This window comes from Octopus sinensis, linkage group LG3 (genome assembly GCF_006345805.1).
Source record: "Octopus sinensis linkage group LG3, ASM634580v1, whole genome shotgun sequence".
NCBI classification, from domain to species: Eukaryota; Metazoa; Mollusca; class Cephalopoda; order Octopoda; family Octopodidae; genus Octopus; species Octopus sinensis.
The window spans coordinates 113709016-113729366 of NC_042999.1; the positions used below are offsets into that span (position 1 = coordinate 113709016).

General features: G+C 34.2%; 1 protein-coding gene across 3 annotated transcripts in view; it reads right to left on the reverse strand.

Annotated features, from left to right (window-relative positions):
- LOC115209103 (F-box/LRR-repeat protein 20-like) overlaps positions 1-20351 on the reverse strand; it is a 405157-nt gene that overhangs the window by 40034 nt on the left and 344772 nt on the right. For all 3 annotated transcript variants that reach the window (XM_029777227.2, XM_029777229.2, XM_029777228.2), the window contains one exon: positions 8121-8188. In XM_029777227.2, coding sequence (XP_029633087.1) covers positions 8121-8188 — 68 coding nt within the window. The remainder of the gene's footprint in view (positions 1-8120; positions 8189-20351) is intronic.

Sequence of the window (20351 nt, forward strand, 5' to 3'; positions counted from 1 at the left end):
ACAAAGCATTTAGTAAAATAACTTAGTTATCATTAAGCTAATGTTAGGAATATAAATTATTACTAAGGTTTGGTGGAAGATTTTATTTCAAAACTTATGATAACAAGACATTTGTACTACAAAGTCAGAGGAGGTTTCAGCTTGGTTGGTATCGAAAGAGTTAAGATGGTGATTTTTTGGCGGATTTGCTTACTGCTAGTAGGTGAAGTGACCAATGTTCTTTGTTGGCTTCTAAGTACCAATGGGTGATTAATTTCACTGACATCAGTGGGGTGGCAGTTGTGATATTCATACCTTTCTCAATGGCATTATAACATCTTAAAGTCATGGCCAGGAATTTAATCATTATCATCAAAGACTTTCAAGAAGAGCTGACTACCTTTGCTTTGGAATCCAGTGTTTTGTTGTTGTTGTTTTTTTGTTCTCCACCCCGACACCAGGTTTTGAGTGAATTAACAAATTTAACATTTTAGCATTTAAACAGACCATATCCAGTCCAAATATTCCACCTATTTTCACACCTATCCTACAATGTAATTCTAAATATTAACAATCTTAGCAAAATTTTTAACAATCTTAGCAAAATTTTTAAGTTACATGATAATGCATGATTGAAAAAATAAACAATGTGAATAAATGAGCATCACATTTGACAGAGCAAACTGAATGCTAAAGGGTTAAATGGACATTTTAGACAGAAGATGATACTGAAGGTTCGGTATTTAGGTGAAAGGTTGGGAGCAAGACAGGGTGGTGGATTTGTGATACTGGAAGGGAAACGGTATAAAGATGTAGTGAGAAGAATTAAAGTTAGTATAAGCATTATACTTATTAATAAAGAAAACAAAGTTCCTAAAGGCTTATTAGGGCTAACACTATAGAACAAGCTTTCTATAGTAGTTTGAATGAGTCAGATTTATACTGTGGCTTCAATTTCCATTCGAAATCCCTTCATTTTCTTATTTCTCTCTCTCTCTCTCTCTTATAAGATATATATCTTGTGTTTTCTACAGTAACCAACATTTAGTTGACTACATATATTTTATAACCATAAATTTGGTTTTGGTAGCTTGGGACAAAAGAGAAGAGAAAATCATAATTTCAAGAATTGACAACTTATATAAAATATTGCAGAGGAAAAATTTCATATTAGCACTGGGCACAAGAGCAGAAGCAATGAGCTACATCTGTAAATTTTTTTTTAATTCTTATTTTCTATTTAAATATTTAGAAAAAACTTTAAATATAATACTATGATAAACTGACTTTTTTACTCCAATCAAATCAACCACCTATGCTTATAGTATTCCCTTAGAGTAGGGTACTGCTGTTGTATGTAGTCACCTGTGTCTAACTAGTAACCAGAACTAAATTGTTCCACCCTGACATTACATGTATCATTATCATCATTTTAATGTCCTCTTTTCCATGCTAGCATGGGTCAAATGGAACTTTGTGGAGTTTATATAGTAACTTTCCTTTGGCCAGGAACTCTTCCTGTCACCAACACACTGGTTTCCAAGTGAGGCAATTTTTCCTCATGACCAGTCATGTTTTCACAGAATACCGGAAACAAAGGACACTCCTTGCATGACGGTGACACTCACAACTACCACACATAAAGTTAAGGCAAGGGAACAGTCACTCACACTCACACACACACACACTCACACACAAAGAGGCTTCTTTCAGATTTTGTCTACCAAGTCTGTTCTCAAGGCTTTGGTCAGTTTGAGGCTATAATAGAAGACATATGCCCAAGGTACTGAAACCATGGGATTGGGAAGCAAATTTCTTACCACTCAGCCACACCTATGCCTATCACCACAATAAGACAGTGAAAACTGTTAGTAAAAGAAAAGGGGTGATAGAAAAAAGTTTGAGAAGCATTGTTGTAGTACTCCAGGTAGATATCAGTAGCTTTAGCTCTGAGAGAGGGGAAATGCAAGCACAGATTTCATGTATTATTTAATGTACCTTGGCATCTGAGTGCTTGTTACATAAGAAAAAAACTGTTGATGCAAACAAAGAGCAAGGAGGTGACCTTAGACTGGACTGTATGCATGGAAACTAATATAGAGAAGGATGTGGAGAGGGGAGTAAAAAAGACAGGAGAGAAAGAACTAATGAAAATATGTGAAACAAAATGAGGTGGGGGAGTCTCTTTGCTCTGCTTTCATTTCTCAAATTTTCCATTCAGATTAAAAGAAAAATCTTTTCTGTTAATTTCTTCAGCTGACATTAACTATGAAACAATAGAGTCTCATTGAGAATGATCAAGCAAAGCTTTATAGATGCAATAATTAACATTAATTAAGAAAGACTGTAAGGTTTAGGGTAATTAAATAAGAACAACTGGCCTTCATTTAGTTGAAGACACATTTATTATATGGCACCAGGATTGAATGAAGTCTAATGGCCCTATTTCAATCAACTCTGCACAAGGCAACTAGAACTGTGAGAGATGAACACATACAAAAGAAATGTAATCATCAACATTTAAACATAGAATCTATGACATAATATCTGAAACATGCTCGACGAAAAACAACCTGGAGGACAGTTCTCTGCTAGTCATGGGTATGTGACAATATATGATAATAAGTTTGCTTCCAAAACGTGCAGTTCCAAGTTCAGATCCACTCTATGGCAGCTTTGGCAAGTGTTTTCTTCTACAGCATTGGGCCAACCAAAGTCTTGTGAGTGGATTCGGTAGACAGAAACTGAAAGAAGTCCATTGTGTGCATGAGTGTATGCACGTGTGTGTACACACAAGTGTCTTTGTACCCCACCACTGCATAACAACTGGTGTTGGTTTCTTTATGTATGCCTGATTTACTGGTTTGGTAAAAAGAGATTGATATAAGTACTAGGCTTAGAAACTATAAGTACTGGGGTTGATTTGTTTGATTAAAGACCTTGATATTATGTAAATAGAGGAATTTATCTGTAAATGTAATATGTGACAATTATTCGGTAGCCATGATAAAACTCCGAGTTTCGGATGCCGAAGTGGAAATCCACACCGCCATCTCTTCAGTTATCTGGCCATCAGAAAAAGAAAAAAATATATATATATATATTACAGGCTTCTTTTTAGTTTCCATCTAGCAAATCCAGTTACAAGGCTTTGGTCAGCCCGTATATATGTATATACATATATATATATATATATTTATAAAAAAGAAGTTTGAAAACGCCACTATATAAGATAAATTTTAATTTTCTTAGAGATTTTACATGTTTCGGTTCTTCTTGAAAAAAACAAATCTTATCAAAATTATTTTTAAAAGTTAAGTATAATAAAAAAAGTTCATAATTGTTTCTTACTAGTCTCAACAGAGTTCACGTGGTGGTGTTTTGTGTGTGTGTGGAGGGAGCATAATGGCTGTCTTGTGCGTTGACTTGATTTGTTAGCTACACTTAACTTTTCTTTTTTATAAATATATACCCACTCGTGTGCCACCTACACTTATTATATATATATATATATATATATATATATATATATATATTCCCTCTGAAGAGATTACGTTCAGAAATATGAATTAAATATTCAGTTAATTTCACTGTGTATAATTGAAACAGCTGTAAGGAATAAGGATTGATTTGTTGCTGATAATAAACTCCTCCAAAATCTCCAATTTCTTCTTATTTCTTTACATGAATTAAACTACAGTTTATATACAAACCTATTATCTTAAGGAAATCAATTTCCCCAAAATATTAGGTATTGAGCCAGTATCACCTTGGATGACACCATCCCTTCATGAGGCTATCATAAGCTCTATCTGAATTATATATATATATATATATATATGTATATATTCTTTTACTTTTTTATCATTTTGACTGTGTCCATGCTGGAGCACCAACTTTTAGTCAAAGAAATCAATGCCAGTCATCAAATTTGATTTCGATTTCACTTGCCTCAACAGGTCTTCATTTCTCTTCAGCCTTCATATATCCTCCACATTCAGCACCAATATTTCACAAATATAGTTTCACACTTTAGAGAGAAACCCTTTGTTATCAACAGAAGTAAGATTCCTTGCTGATTTGGACACTTAAGTAACAGAAGCCAGCAACTACTTCTAATGGACCTTATTTTGAGCAAATAAGAATTTATTTCATGGCTACTATTACTGCTAGTTGTGTCCATACAACTATTATATATAAAATCCTTCACTTCTGTCCCCTTGTAATAAACATCAATGAACTCTTTCATGAACCCATTGGTTAAACTGGATACACCCTAAAAAGTTGATTTCTGCTTTAAAATTGAGCATGGTCACCTCCTAGTAGTTATTAGTATTTTCTTTTCTTTTCTACAAGCTTAAACTGTTATCTCTATGCAGAAAATCAATATTACTCAGCAATCCATCTAGTTTCACCACAAAGATTGGTAATCCTTTTGAGAAACCTGGGAGTAGGAAGTTGGATAATGTCTCAATGTAAAGACAACTTTAACAGACTGTTACTTTATTTTGGCTGTTTTTGTTTTTACTCTCACCTAGATCAATACAAAATGTATATTTTTTTTTTAAATCATTCAAAAGAGAAGGCTGAATGTCAGTTTCAATGTATCAACTTTGAGAACACAAACTAAGTTGACTACTAAATTATGGCTTGGTTCAACGTTTGACTGAAGCTACTGAACAAAAAGGTTGACCAACAACATCCTACTAATTATAAAACAATTTTAATGTCCTGTTATCCAATCTAGTGTGAGTCAGCATATGAAATTACAGTAATTCTCAAATACTGAATAAAATATATATTTCACAAAAAAAAAACAGAAACATCAAAACTATAGAGAATAAAGAAGTTCCACTAAATGGTTTTGCTTAAATAGCTGCTTCCTCCTATCTTCTCCTGTGAGAAAAAAAAAAACATACATACAATCTCTTTACACTGTAGTTGTAGTATAAAGTCTAGTGAACAGTTAGATTGGTCTGAACAAAATAAGAGTAGTACCTATTAAATTGTATACAACACAATCTTCAAAGTAAGGTCTGGAAGTCTGATTCTTAAGTCAATGGGTGCTTACCAGTCGCATGCTCTTAATTATTCTGTTTGGTATATTATGGTGTTTGGACACCAGAAATAGTCATGATAAAAGAATGGTAGATGGGAAGCTTTTATAGTGATTAGTTAAGTATTTTTACTTTCATGAATTAGAAATCCTCCTGAAGTCTTTATTTATTTGGGGTGGGGGTGGGGGGGGATTTAACTTTTATAGAGGAAGGAAGATAGATTTGCAGAACACCAGGCACAATTTTCACAGTTTAGTTGTATCCCTTTATATTCTGGGTTCAAGTTCCACTAAGTTCTACTTTGCCACTCATCTTCGTAAGGATGATAAAATATGATCAATATGATCAACTATTCCCTCATCTAAATTCTGTAGCCATCTACCTCAGAGATCAATAATTAGTCAGAGGGAGAGAAGGAGAAGCACCCATGGTCTTTGTTGGTTCTTCCAGATTGATAAAATTAATAAAATTTTGTTGGCAATCAACACAACTGGCCATAACCTCTACTCTATAAGACTGATCATGTACAAAGGCACAAGACCATACATTTATAGAGCAGCAGAAATAGTTAATCAAATTGACTTTAATATTATTAATATTTACTCAGATGGATCAAAAATAAAGTCAACTCTGCTATAATTTGAATTCAGAACATAAAGTGATGAAATTAAATACTGTAAGACATACATACAGTTAAATATTCTACTTCACCTTCCACCCTGCTCCACTCCACTACTGTTTTTGACCTTTTCCTCAATCAAGTAGAATCAATATTAAGAGAAGAACTATAGTGCAGGATAAGATATAAGCAGCTGACCACACTGAGTTGTTGAGTTTTAGTCAACTTAGTTCCTCCACTAATGCTCTTCAGAAAATGATGAAGGCCACATAACTCAATACCTTTTTCATCTAGCCTTGTGTAATAATGAGGGGGTGGCGGAAATCAATATTACATTATGATTTTGTATTGAGATTTTTTTTTTTTTTTGGAAGCATCAATAGGAAATTTAAAAAAATAGCAAATATGTATGCCTTTATGGGTAAAATGGTTATTCACATATGGACGTTTATGGACAAATTAACAGTTAGAATTAGTTGAAATTGCTAGTGATGTAGTAATGAGAAAAGAACATAAGATACACAGGAAATAAACAAATGGTACACAGCATAACTGGCTTATACTTTATCTATTGTCACCACTGAAGTAAGAAAAGAAAAATAAAGATATTAAACGAGCAATAGCTATCCCTGTAAAGATATATCCTTTATTTAGTCACTGTTGATAAAATTAGATTAGCTATAAAAGCTGTATGCATACATTTTCATTTATGTAAAAAGCTCCAAATATGTTATTCCACAGTTATAAAATGAAACATATGCTGTTAAGTGAAATTTTTTCATTTTACTTTTTATTATCATAAAATACATTTGTCTAGTATAACTTAATGCAAGTTTATCTTCCATGTAACATCTGATGCTGAGTATTAGATATTTCTATCACATTACAAGAGACTCCCTGGCTTCCAACAAAAGCAAATCTAGATAAACGAAAAACAAATTCCCTGACTATTGACAATTCAGAACAGCTTTGCTGTTGGAGTCCTTTGAGGGAAGTAGAATGAAGTTACACACAATTAAGTTCCACAAATATTGTAATCTGTTACACTTTACACCCATAAACAGGCACACAAGCAAAGAATAATAATAGGAGGCAGGTGTTGCTGTGTGGTTAAGAAGTTTGTTTCACAAACTCATTGCTTCAAGTTCACTCGTACAGAACTGTCACCACTATCGCTTTGGGTTAACTATTACACTATGTGAGGGAGCATGACTCAGTGGTTAGAGCATCGGGCTGAAAATCATGTGGTAGTGAGTTTGATTCCCAGACCAGGTTATGTGTTGTGTTCTTGAGTAAGACACTTTATTTCACATTCATCCAGTCCACTCAGCTGTAGAAATGAATTGCAGTATCATTGGTGTCAAGCTGTATCAGCCTTTGCCTTTCCCTTGGCAAAATAGGTGGCATGGAGAGGGGGGGTAAGCATGGGCAACTGCTGGTCTTCCATAAACAATGTTACCTGGACTTGTGCCTCGGAGGGGAACTTTCTAGGTGCAATCCCATGGTCATTCATGACTGAAGGGGGTCTTTATCCTTTTAACTATTACACTGTGGAAGAAATTTAGTACACAAAAACTGGTGGCCCATTGAACAAAAGTATGTGTTTATATCAGTATAGTGAAAGAATTGGTACATTTGGACAAAAATGTTCTGTAGTATTTAAGTTAACAGAATTTCCTCCTTTAATACCAATGCCTATTTTGCATTTATTATCTTACAACAATGTAAGAAGCACCAGACAATAAGAACTCTTTCCAGCAAGAAAAGATACATTTTCCAGGCTGATGTTTTAACTAACAATGAAATAATATTTATGCACATTATCAACTTCTAAAGCCATACTATGAAAACAAAATGAAATGGAAAGAAAAAAAGACTTATAACAATAGCCCACACATAATCACATACGACAGTATATTTCAGGTTTCTAATCTAGACAGAGGAACATGACATATGGAACAGAAGCTTTAGGGTTCTGTTGCTGCATAGTTATTCTGATATTACTCAATAACAACATGACTCTAGGTGCAGGCAGGATTGTGTGGTAGAGATGTTTGCTTCCCAATGAAGTGGTTCTGGGTTCAGTTCCACTGTGTGGTACTTCACATCAATGTCATCTACTATAGCCTTAGGATGACCAAAGTCTCATGGGTGGATTCGGTAAGCAGAAACTGAAAGAAGCTAGTTGTGTGTGTGTGAATGAGTGAAAGAGTTTGTGTTCCTTTGCTGCAACGGAGCATTAGTGGTAAATGAGTGTTACTTCCACATGCCTGGCCATAGGGTAATATTTCCTTACTTGGAAAGAGGTGAGAGTTGACAGGGAAAGCATCCTGCCATAGAAAATCTGTTTTGCCATATTCCATTTGACCCATGCAAGCATGGGAAAGTAACAATGATCTTGGCAACTATTAACAACACAAGCATTCAAATCAGAAGAAAAGGAAATTATTACTCCATTGACTCACCTCAATAACAACTCTTTCGGTAATTTTCGGTTAATCAATGCATCATCTTCACTGACAGACTGGGAGACCTAGAAAACATAAAAAGAAAAAAGGAAGTTAAATCTTTAAACAGGAAGTGAGAAGTACCTAAATACTAAGCACAGTAAGTCATATACAATGGTTTCAAATATGAACAGTTTTAGTTTGGTTTTTGTTTTTCTTTCTTCTTTCATTGCAAAGGAAATTTCATGACCTATCAGCTAAATTCATTTTCAGTAAATATCAATCTCTCTATTTGACAAATGTAGTCCTTGATAGACAAAAAAGACCGAAGGTCACAGCAAGATTACATTAGCTGAGTCACAAATGGTTTGAGGGTTAAACAACTATACATTTTTCCAGGTAGCAGATCTTGAATTGGAAGGTAAAACAATAAAAGTTTGTCATCAGTCACAGCTTCAAACTAGCTGTGACCAAGCTAACTCAATCCTGCTTTGACTTTTCAGCTATAGCCATTGGTGTTTTTTGTCTATCAAAGACTACATTTGTTAATACACACACACACAGTGAAGCAATAAGACAGACAGAGAGACAAACATAAACACTAATAAGGCACATACATACTCAACAGAGTACACCATAACCAGTCTTAGTGAGATGTTTTTCATCAAAAGTAAAAACAAAAATTATGAATTACTGGAATCTATGTGACTGGCTAATACTTCAAGGCAGTGCCCTTGCATGGGCACAGTCCAATAGCTGAAGTCAACAGAAGTACATATCTATAATAATAGCGAAAATTTGTCTGTCTATCTGGGACCCCTGTATCTCAGCCCACATTTGCCCTACATTATACTGTTTTGGAATCAGGATAAACCTGGGATTGAAAATCTGCCCGTCATTTGGTTCTTGAACATCCAGCATTGGAATCTGACTTAAAAGCATTTGGGTTGCTATTTCTAGCAGGTAAAGCTTGGCCGACTCATGCCATTTTAGTGGCATTTTGTCAGATGACGTCAGAGATCAAGAGGGAGATAAATGACATCCTCTTTATTTAATTTTATGTCAAGACTAGCAGTATCGCCCGGCGTTGCTCGGGTTTGTAAGGGAAATAACTATAAAGCATTTTTAGAGAGTTATAGCCAAAAAATGGGGAAAAAATGATGGTAAATTTTTTTTTTAGTTAAAAAGGTCGAGTTGCGTCTGTGGTTTGTGTTTGTGATTCTCGACCCCATGTCGAACTTATCGATTTTTTTCAGAACTGGGGGAACTTTTCAAAATTTTCGCTGCGTTAGTTTTGAATTATGACATTGGGCTATGTGTGTGTCAAGTTTCATCAGAATCGGTTGAAAGCCGTGGTCAGTGTGAGGGTACAACCTAACAGACACACAGAAACACACACAGACAAACTGCCGTTTATATATAGAGAGATAAGAACTATGGGACAAATTGGCCAACAGTTGGAATTCAACTTGGGACTTGAACAACAGAATGATTGCATTACAGAATTAATTCTCATCTGTTCTTAACCTCTGATCGAGTACCACCAGGGCATATAGTCATTATAAATGTATTATAGTGATGTTATTTAGGTCTCTTTAGGTTTGGGCTACTGGCCCAATTAGCACTCTGCAGGAGCTGGCTTAAAAGTCTGCACAGAGTGTGGCTTTTAAGCTAGTATAAAATATTTTCTTATATGCAAGCACATCACTGTCAAAATACTGTCTTCAATGATAGTGTGTTGCTAGTAATTATGCTTGAATTTGATATGAATTTATACTAATTCTAAAATTTAAAACTGTTTAACATCTTCATGGAACAACTGAAATACAAATTCAAAACAGATGAATCCAATTTAGCTTCAGTACATACTCTCAATAATGGTCGAAAATAACGACAGTAGTTTAGAGTTGGCAATTAGGTTAAAAGGAAAATCAAATACCAGTGTGTAAAGCTAGTGCTGATAGGGAGATGTTAATCTTGTGGTGGACATTTTGTAAGTGCTGCTGGTCTACACTGTAAAGTGGTTGGCAATAGGAAGGGTATCGAATTATAAATCAATGTCAAAAAAGAATGAACTAATGGAGAAGATATTGACTCTATATATCTCATTGTAGGCAAATCAGCTGGAAGAACAGATATTCTGAATATAACCAGTAATGCAAGGTAGCAAGGGCTAATCGTTTTTTTTCTATATAACAGTGGTATAATAAAAAGCATTCAGTCAATGTCACAAAGTTGTTGGTGACAGGAAAGGCTTCTGGCTGCAATGATCATGCCAGACACAATAAAGATGGCTGGATTTCTATTCTGTCAGACCAAAAGGTATTGCAATGAGAGAGAGAGAGAGAGAGAGAGAGATCAACCAATGTCAGCATGGAAAAAGGAGATACAAAATCATGGTGATGACACCATAATGCAAATTTATGTCATTTGATGTTACATTTATGTCATTTGATGCATTTAAATACTTAATCTAGTATCGAGTAGATTTGCCTCATGCAGTTTTTAAAGATTCAGCCCATTTCGGCATTGCACTAATGAGCAGTAATCACACAGATACAACAGTATAATGAGGGTTGTCTATTTAATTTTTGAGATGTGTGTGTGTGTGTGTGTATACCTTGATTTTAAAATAATTTTTGCAATTAAAACTAAAAGAAAAATACAGAAAATCACTAAAACAAGTTCAAATATATATTTTGTATAAGAATTAACTTGTGTGATATTTTATTTGATTCCACCCCCACTCTTCTACATCACTTCATTAGCTAGACTCCAAAGAGATATGTTGGTTACAAGTCTAAAATGCTTAATCAACTGCAGAAGATACTGAAGCAAATGTAAAAGAAAGTTTAATCACAAAGATTGTATAATGATCTATGGTAAGATAGTTTACTTGCTTCTTATAATTTAGTTGGGAAATACCAGTTGAGTGTCAAGTAGTTTGTATTAATAATGACTTCTTGCACTGACACAAGACCACTAATTGACAGGAAAAATGATGTAAGCAGTTAAACTAGTACAAGATTAATATTTTGCATCTACCCAAGTCCTTACAAAAAAAAGTCTAAAAAAAATTAAAAGATAAAGAGAGCCCCTACTGAATTCAAAGGAGTGAAACTAAATACTGTTAAGTATTTAAATGTTAGCCCCATGGAACTACTCTGTCATTCCACTACTTTTACAAAGCATCTAACTGAATTATCATTTCAACCAATGAGTTTCATCCTTAGTCACTAACCAATAATGATGCGAGTTTCAAATTGATTAATCTAACACCAAATAGTCAATCAATTTCCCAGCCTAACAGGATTTGAAAATCTTCAGACACTGCCCTTCTTTCTTAGACGAGTATGCATGTGTGTGTGTGTGTGTGTGTGTGTGTGTGTGTGTGTGTGTGTGTGTGTGTGTGTGTGCATGCATGCATGTTGCATACCTGGTTAAATAAATACACAAATATACGAGAATTTTTGAAGAATGGATTTCAATTCACATTATTTTTAAAAGAACACTGAAAGCAAAATTGCAATTTGGTGAAATCATTTGAATTTTTCAAGTAATGAAAAGAATGAAGGCAATGCAAATTTAATTTTAAAAAAGGTGAAGAATAATTGATACTCCAATTTTAAACGGTTTCTGCATCTCCATGTATGCTCTGACATGTATGTGTTACATCTGTCTGTGTATATCTATATGTATGTGCATGCACTTCTGTAGTTATCAATGTCTGAACAGATCTGAATGTGTATGTATGTGATGATGTCTGTGTGCATGTGATGTTTACATTCGTTTGCATGTGCAGCAGTGTGATGATGTAAATGAAACAAAATATATATATATAAAAAAAAAAAAAAACTCAATTGATTTATAGTTTGGACCACTAATACAATTTACTGGAGAAATTTAATTTCCTTCAAATAACCCAAGGTTAACAACCTGTAATAACAGGCTTCACTCTCAAGCTTTACCAACTCGAAGAAATCGTTCAAGAAAAAGCAGGATGGAGCCTTGTTAGCAAACAATAGAAACAAACAACCACAAAACCAGCATAAGAGAAAAACATGGAGGTATCATAAATTTAAATAAGAATTACAACATAATGACATTCTAAATAATCAAATTCTTATATAGAAAAAGTAAAATATTAAAAATGCATCAATCTAAAATCAAAGTACGGTGGAATTAAAACCTAGAGGTGTCTAATTCACTATGATTTTACATCAATGTTTTTCAGAGATTGCAATAAACATTGATTGCATATCTCATACTCTTACTATTCAAATGTTGAATAAAAGCTAAATTCATTATCATTATTAACCTACATATCTTTTGCTTATAAGCAGATTTTGAAAAAACACACTACAGCACAAAGTAGATATTTCTAAGCTAATTTCTCATTTGCTTAAGTTCTCATAATTTAAACCATCTGTGACTGTGTTGAAGTATTAAAAAAATATTGATACTTTATTATCTACAAATTAAACACTAATTTTTACTAATAAGACATGTGCCAATGCCAATGTAAAAAGCACCTGTGCTGGTGCCACATGAAAATTACCTGCGCCAGTGCCACATAAAAAGCACCTAACACATTCTGTAAAGTGAAGAAGAGCATCCACCTGTAGAAATCATGCTAAATCAGACTGGAACTGGTCCAGTTCCCTATCATGCCAGCTCTGGTCAAAATATCTGACCCATGCCCATCACGGAAAACAGATGTTAAATAATGATGATGATGAAGAAGAAGAAGAAGAAGACACTTCATCCAAAACAAGATTTCAGAAGAAGAAATATAAATTGTATATGTAAATACAGAATATATAACAGAAATAGATGCAGGAATGGCTGTGTGGTAAGAAGCTTTCTTCTCAACCATATGGTTCCGGGTTCAGTCCCACTGCATGGCACCTTGGACTAGTGTCTTCTACTATAGCCTCAGGATGACCAAAGCCTTTTGAGTGGATTTGGTAGACAGAAACTGAAAAAAGCTTGTCGTATATGTATATTGCTTGACAACTATTGTGGTGTGCTTATGTCCCTGAAACTTAGCAGTTCAGTAAAAGAATAAGTCCTGGGGAAGATTTGTTTGATTAAAGGTGGTGCTCCATAATGGTCACAGTCAAAATAACTGAAACATGTAAAAGAATAAAATATAAAACTATGCTACAACAGGAATGATGAAAGATATCTTGATTTCTTCAGTTTTGCACTGGACCTTTTTTTTCTATGGTCTCTGCACTAAGTTGATGAAACTTTCTCCTAATAATGACGAAATAGTGATGACAGTATGAAAACTACAATCATATGTAAGACAAATGTCATTATAGACAGTACCAAGACGAAGGAAAATGAGAGCATCTATTCGGGGTTACATCATAGGCGTAGGAGTGGCTGTGTGGTAAGTAGCTTGCTTACGAACCACATGGTTCCGGATTCAGTCCCACTGTATGGCACCTTGGGCAAGTGTCTTCTACTATAGCCTCGGGCCAACCAAAGCCTTGTGAGTGGATTTGGTAGCCAGAAACTGAAAGAAGTCTGTCGCATATGTGTGTGTGTGTGTGTGTGTGTGTGTGTTTGTTTGTTCCCACAACATCGCTTGACAATCAATGCTGGTGTGTTTGTGTCCCTGTAACTTAGTGGTTTGGCAAAAGAGACCAATAGAATAAGTACTAGGCTTACAAAGAATAAATCCTGGGGTCAATTTGCTTGACTAAATAAAGAGTGCTCCAGCATGGTCACAGTCAAATGACTGAAACAAGTAAAAGAGTAAAGAATTAAATATGTCATTAGTTCGAACACACACACACGCATAAACACACACACACACAAAAGTGAGGTTATTCTTGTTGTCCATCAAGTGCCCACTAAATATCAAGGAAACCAATGCCCATTCACTGTTTTGTAAGTGAAACTTTTAGTCACTTCCTCTGCCCCAACTAACCATATGAACTGATTTAAAGAAATCTGAAAAGCCCATATTCAAGTGCACACGCGCACGCACACACATACACACACACACAAACACACACACACACACACACACACACACAGTTCTGTTGCTACCCAGAGTTACCATTGATTGCACAATTATATAAAAAGAAAATACACCCCAGTGAGAATGCCAGGCACATTTTGGCTTTTTGGACCTTTTCATTGACACATACTCACAACCAACTATATGCTTGAATGAGAATTAACCACTTTTTACATAAAACTGTAAATAAAACATTTACTAATGTTGTAAGTAGCCCCCTTCCTGAATAAAAATCCAGTACAGGCAACTGAGGTAACATTAAATTAAAATAGCAACTCATGCATCATACTTAATGTATATACATTGTGGTGTTTGTCCTAAAATAACATCTCTTATGGATGTGCTATATTAAAAACAACAAATATTGGAGGGAGCATGTCCATAAGAGATCTTATCTCAGGACAGATACCACTGTGACTTGTCTATCAACACACAGAATTGTGTTTCAAGATGGATATCATTACAATTCTGAAGAAAAGTCAGTCGGTCTTCTTTCTTTCTTCCTTCCTTTCTTCCTTCCTTCCTTCCTTTCTTTTTTTTTTCAATGAATGTGAGTAGAAGAATAACCCATTAAATTAACCAATTTGAGAGTAGCAACATTAATGTTAGGTATGGTATTCATCATAAATTCAATAATAATCTCCCATAACAAGTCTACATCTGTACACACCAAGTGGTAAACATATATATGTGCATACATACGTGGAAATGAGGATATATTAGCCAACATAGTTCTTTCAAATCTACAGCTAACTGTCAACCAAACAATAAATGCCTACCCTTCTTCCACATTCTCTTCAATATATTCATTATTGGAAATTTTTATTAAAGAAAAGAATTATAAAAATAACAAGAACAAAATGAAAGATATTTGATTCCATATTTTTAAAAATGTAGATTTGCTGTAAATACCCCAGGATATTTTCTTAATCATGTGTAAGATAAATGTTTAAACTGACTTGAATATGATATTCTGGAATAAACCAATACCAAAATTTTCCCAAGTTGTCATGCAACAGAGCAATGCAGAAAACTGGGGAGAAAAAAGAATGCCACAATGCAAGTACAGGAATATTTTCTTCAAAAGACAAGTTTAGTTCAAATAAATGCATTGAAGCATGCAAGACACATTTTATCTTTAAAAGCAGAAACCGTTTTTTCCCCAATATCACTTTCTTTAATTTAGCATTCGTTTTTATTTATTTATTTGCATATTCCAACAGATTTAGAGAGGAAAATTCCGTTTATCTACATAAATAATACCTCTTCTGCCATTGTATGTATTATGATGCAGAGTTGTAAGGATCTGGTATGCAAGACTCCGTACTGTGTCTCCTCCATACTCAGCAGTAACTGTTTTACTTCCCTTCCTGCTATTCTGCTTGGGGAAAGCCTAAGTATCACAATTTCTATTTCTCCAGCTGATGCTGTATGTGTTTCATTGTTTAAATTTCTGGTTGCTTAAATTTTGAATTTCTAACTTCAGTGAAGCTGGTATCACCAGGAATCCCACTTTTGTAGTTTCTCCAATGGAAATGGTTAGTCACTCAATTTGAATATTATACACAGTGAAGTACAAACAAATCATATGCAGGAAATTTTATGATTCCTAATAATAACATAAGAAATAGCAGCCAAATCTTTTAAAGCACACCATAATCTGTAAAAATTAAAGGATGTGCCATAATGGTTAATGTAAACTTAGACACACTATTTAAGATGATATAGTCATAACTGGGACATCTTTGCTTATTTGTCTGCTCAATCATTACTAAACTTGGCTTAATAACAACTGTAATAATAACAGATTACTCTGATTACAAACAGACAGACAGAAAATGCAGAAGATGCGTAAAAGTTGGCGAGAAATGAAACAATGATATTCCGCTGGATGTGTACAATTAATGTGCATGAATGACAAGAAATAGATGAGCTGAGAGATAAACTGTAAGAGAAATCAGATATACTGTACAAGAGAGAAAGACAACTGCATTGGCATGGAAATGTAATGTGTATAGATAAAAGATGGATAAAGAAGGTCAGGAGATCTAAGTGGGAAGAAACTGTGGAAGAAGAAGACCAAGGAAGACACAGGCAAAAGTAGTGAAAGATGGTCTCAGAGTGTTAAATCTTAGGGAGCAGATGACAAAGGAATGCAAGAAATGATGAGATACTGTGTTAAAAGGGACCTGTGCACTCATACAAGCAAGAAAGGGAACGTAGTAGTAATGATAATGACGGCAATGATGATGATAACCATGATAATGACTTCAATAAGCTACTTCTAAATCTCTACCCACATCTGAATTAACATCAACTGATTTCATCTCTTTCATCTATAATACATCCCTCTTCTCTGTTTTGTTCCACAAATTACTTTTCCATTGCGGTGACTTTCCACCTTGTTTTTTTCCATTTGTATTCATACAAGTCCAGTAATAAAACTGATAATAATAACCCAGTAATATAATGCTGGGTGGTATGGACTACAATTTTAAGAAAGACTTTCCTAGTACTGCTGGCAATATAAATAAGAGGGTCTGGTGCCAAGGAAGGTCACTGAGCAATGACAGAGATTGGTGCCAGAAATGTCATCATGCACTTAAAGCAAAAATTACTGTAAAATGAAATATCCAGCCAACCAATACAAGAATGCCACTGTGATTCTACAAAGGAGTAAACTGAAGTAGAAAAGACAAAACAAACTAAATATAAACTGCTATTTTTTGTTCTCCACAGAGAAAAATTATGTTTAGAACATAATTAAAAGGTTGTATAACTCATACATAGGTTATACCAGTCTGTTATCATCCATTAGCAGCTTAAACCTTTTGTGTCCATATTTCTAGTGAAAATATACTGCTTGTGTATTCCACTTAACTTTAAAAATAGTAAAGAATCTGAAAGGATTTTGTGTTTTGAAGATAACTTTGACAGTTTCAGTTTAAATATGAACATATTAAAATGGGATGTGTTGTATCCCAGAACCTGATACAGTGTCAAAGAGGTTGATATTGTAAGGATTAAATGATTCAGCAAAGGAATTTCTATGTAATCTCCAAAACAATGTGGCAGCAGTAAAATCTTTCACAACAAACTCATTAAGCTGATAAACTCATTCTTTACCAAACCATAAAAATCTATAGTACTAGTTCTTTTGCCCAGTTTCCATAGCCTGAACTAGGGTGATAAACTCAATCCATTAACAACTTTAACACCTGTCTTTTAGCACTTTAGTAGAATTCATTCAGAAAAGTTCTCCAGTCTGAAGACAACCTACTCATAATGATGTATTTCCCATCTTTCCCACCTTGAAAGTATGGAAAAAAGATCTCTACAGCTTCTATCCCTAAAAAAATGACTTGATTAGACAAGATCTTGCAACACCACCATCACTATTAACAGATTAATACAAATTTTCACATAAGCATTATTTGGATAGATTTCCAGCACATTGACATATTCCTTTGTCATTTTACAAAGTAAGGTTAACCACTTGTATTCAATTTTCCCTGAGTGCAGCATCTACTATGATATACTAAAATACTTATATTCAATTCTATTCCACTCAACAGATACTGAGCAAACACCAAAAGGCTCTGTAGCTTATTCAGAGTTCAACTTATACTCAGTCTACCATCTGATACACAGTCATATGGTTCCCTCAAAATGTTGGACTAAATCTGTTCCACATCAGTTACCGACAGATTACATAGTAAAACAAATTCAGAGGGAAAACAATTCCTAAGAGAAAAGAAAGTACTAGTTAAAAAAAATGTAAAGAAACAACAAAAACCGTTTAGAAAGTTAAGTCAAAATGAGTCAGAGTATGACAGGAAAGAAAAAAGAGTTAATAGCTGGTTTACAAAATAGAATCAGATGACTAAGGACAATAATTTCCACACTGACCAACATCTACTCTCTAAAATACTGCAATGTCAATATCCTGCTGTCAACAACCTATTTCACACACAATACAGGTAAACATTTGAAATTCCAAAGCTCTTACTGTTGGATAAAAAGTCTGGGCAAGCATTTACCTATGTCTGCACACAGATATTATATATTTGTAAGACTAGTTATACACATACTCATATGTATAATCAATTTTTAGAAGTATATACCTACACATTTTGTATGACACATTCCTTCTGCAAACTTACCTATGTGTGTATATGTGCACATGCAAGTGCAGTGCAAATCTCTCTTTCCTTCAATTACTTTCTCAGGATTCCTTACCACCCTTGTCCTATTTCTCTCTTCCTTAACCTCCCTTTCTCCTACACCTTCCATCTATACTTACTCTTATAATGCAGGACAGCCTTGGATCCCCTTCTACAAAATGCACTTCACTGACTTAAAATACATAGACCAGTAGAGGCATCAGCAGAATATTAACAGCACTGATCCAACTAGCCTGAAAAAGACTGTAAAGGCTATGAGCAATTGCTTCCTCTTCCTTCGATTATGTAACATTCTGTATGTGTGTGTCTATCTATACATATATATATATATATATATATATATATATATAATATATATATATATGTATGTATGTATGTATGGGTGATGAAAGAAAAGCATGAAATTAAAATCTATGGAAGGACAAAGCAACAACAACAAAAATACAGAAGCTTTGTCAGTAAGGAGGCTGGTTGGCAGAGAAAGTAAAACAAAATAGAAAATGTGATAATCAACTAATTACAAATCCTGGCCAGAAGCAAACAATGACTACACCAAATTACAGCTTGCCAAACTTCATTAACTATTACTACTGCTACTACACAGTGTAATAATGAAATGTCAGCCAAGCTAAATACTTAGACTACAAGCATAAATGTCACTTGTAACCAAGTGTACTCAGTGTGTGTGTGTGTGATATATATATATAATTTATATTTATGTATATAATTTATATATTCATAAGTAAACCACACACACACACACATATATATATATATTATATATATATATATATATATATATATATATATATATATATATATATATATAATTTATATAGACAGACATCTAGAATGCATGGTGTGAGTACACATACACAATCATGTGATAACTGAGTAAGAGTAAACTATTGGCAGAGAAAAAGAGTTATGTTAGGAGTTCAATCCCTCAATGCAGCCAAGGTTAGTTTTTCTATTAAAGAACTATAAATCCTTTTACTGATACCATAGTCTTGTTTAGTCTCTGGTTACACTCACTGGAAAAAAAAACTATAATCAAATGCATTCCATCCATGACCATCCCATTCTCTTGTTTCCCTTCAACTACATTATCAAATGTGTCATTTCTTTTAGATGGTTGAGTATGATCTAAGGGAAATCTGGTTGTTAATTCTGGCAAGTCAAACAACAACATAGTGACTCCCTCATTACTTGTACTGTGCTGTTGTTGTTTAGCAATAGGTCAGACTAGGCTGAGCAAGTCCATGACAAAGATGTTTCAGCAATGATTATCTGTTTCAGTTTGTATATTAGAGACAAAATTTTTCCAAGGTATCTTTATTTATTTATTTCTTTTAATCCTTTAGCATTGAAAATGACCATATATGGCCCAAATATTCTACCTGTGTTATTTTCAAACTTGCCAACTCTGGCCTCTCACACTGACCCTACAACATCATTCTAAAAATAAACAATCACATGATTGAAATCTCATTGCTATGAGATAATACGATTAATTCAAAACAATGTGAATAAATAAGCCTTACATTCCCCAGAGTCATCTTTATGCTAAAGGGTTAAAGGCAGTGTGTGTGATTTTAGGGAAATCTGTTTGAGTTTCTAGGGTTTATGATTGTTTGAACTACAAGGGAATATCTATGCAATTCAGGCAGAACAAATAGTACAGTTTATTACTTGAGTTCAAATGTACCAATTTATTGGGTTTTTTCATGCCAATGTTTAAATGTTTTTCTGATATACATACATGAAAGATGGGGAGAGACATGCAATCTAATGGTTAGTGTGTTGCTCCTGGACTGGGCAGTGTGTTATGTTCTCAAGCAAAACCCTTCATCCCACATTGCTCTGCAATCACTTTGACATCAAATGTCTGGCACTTTGTGCACTTGTACAGGCAATGCCAATTTGATGGATGGAGGGAGTCGATGTACAACACAAACATTTGATCACTATAAACAAACCAGCTGTGCAGGTTGTTCAGCACTCCATGTCACTGAGTTTCTCCTCACCTGT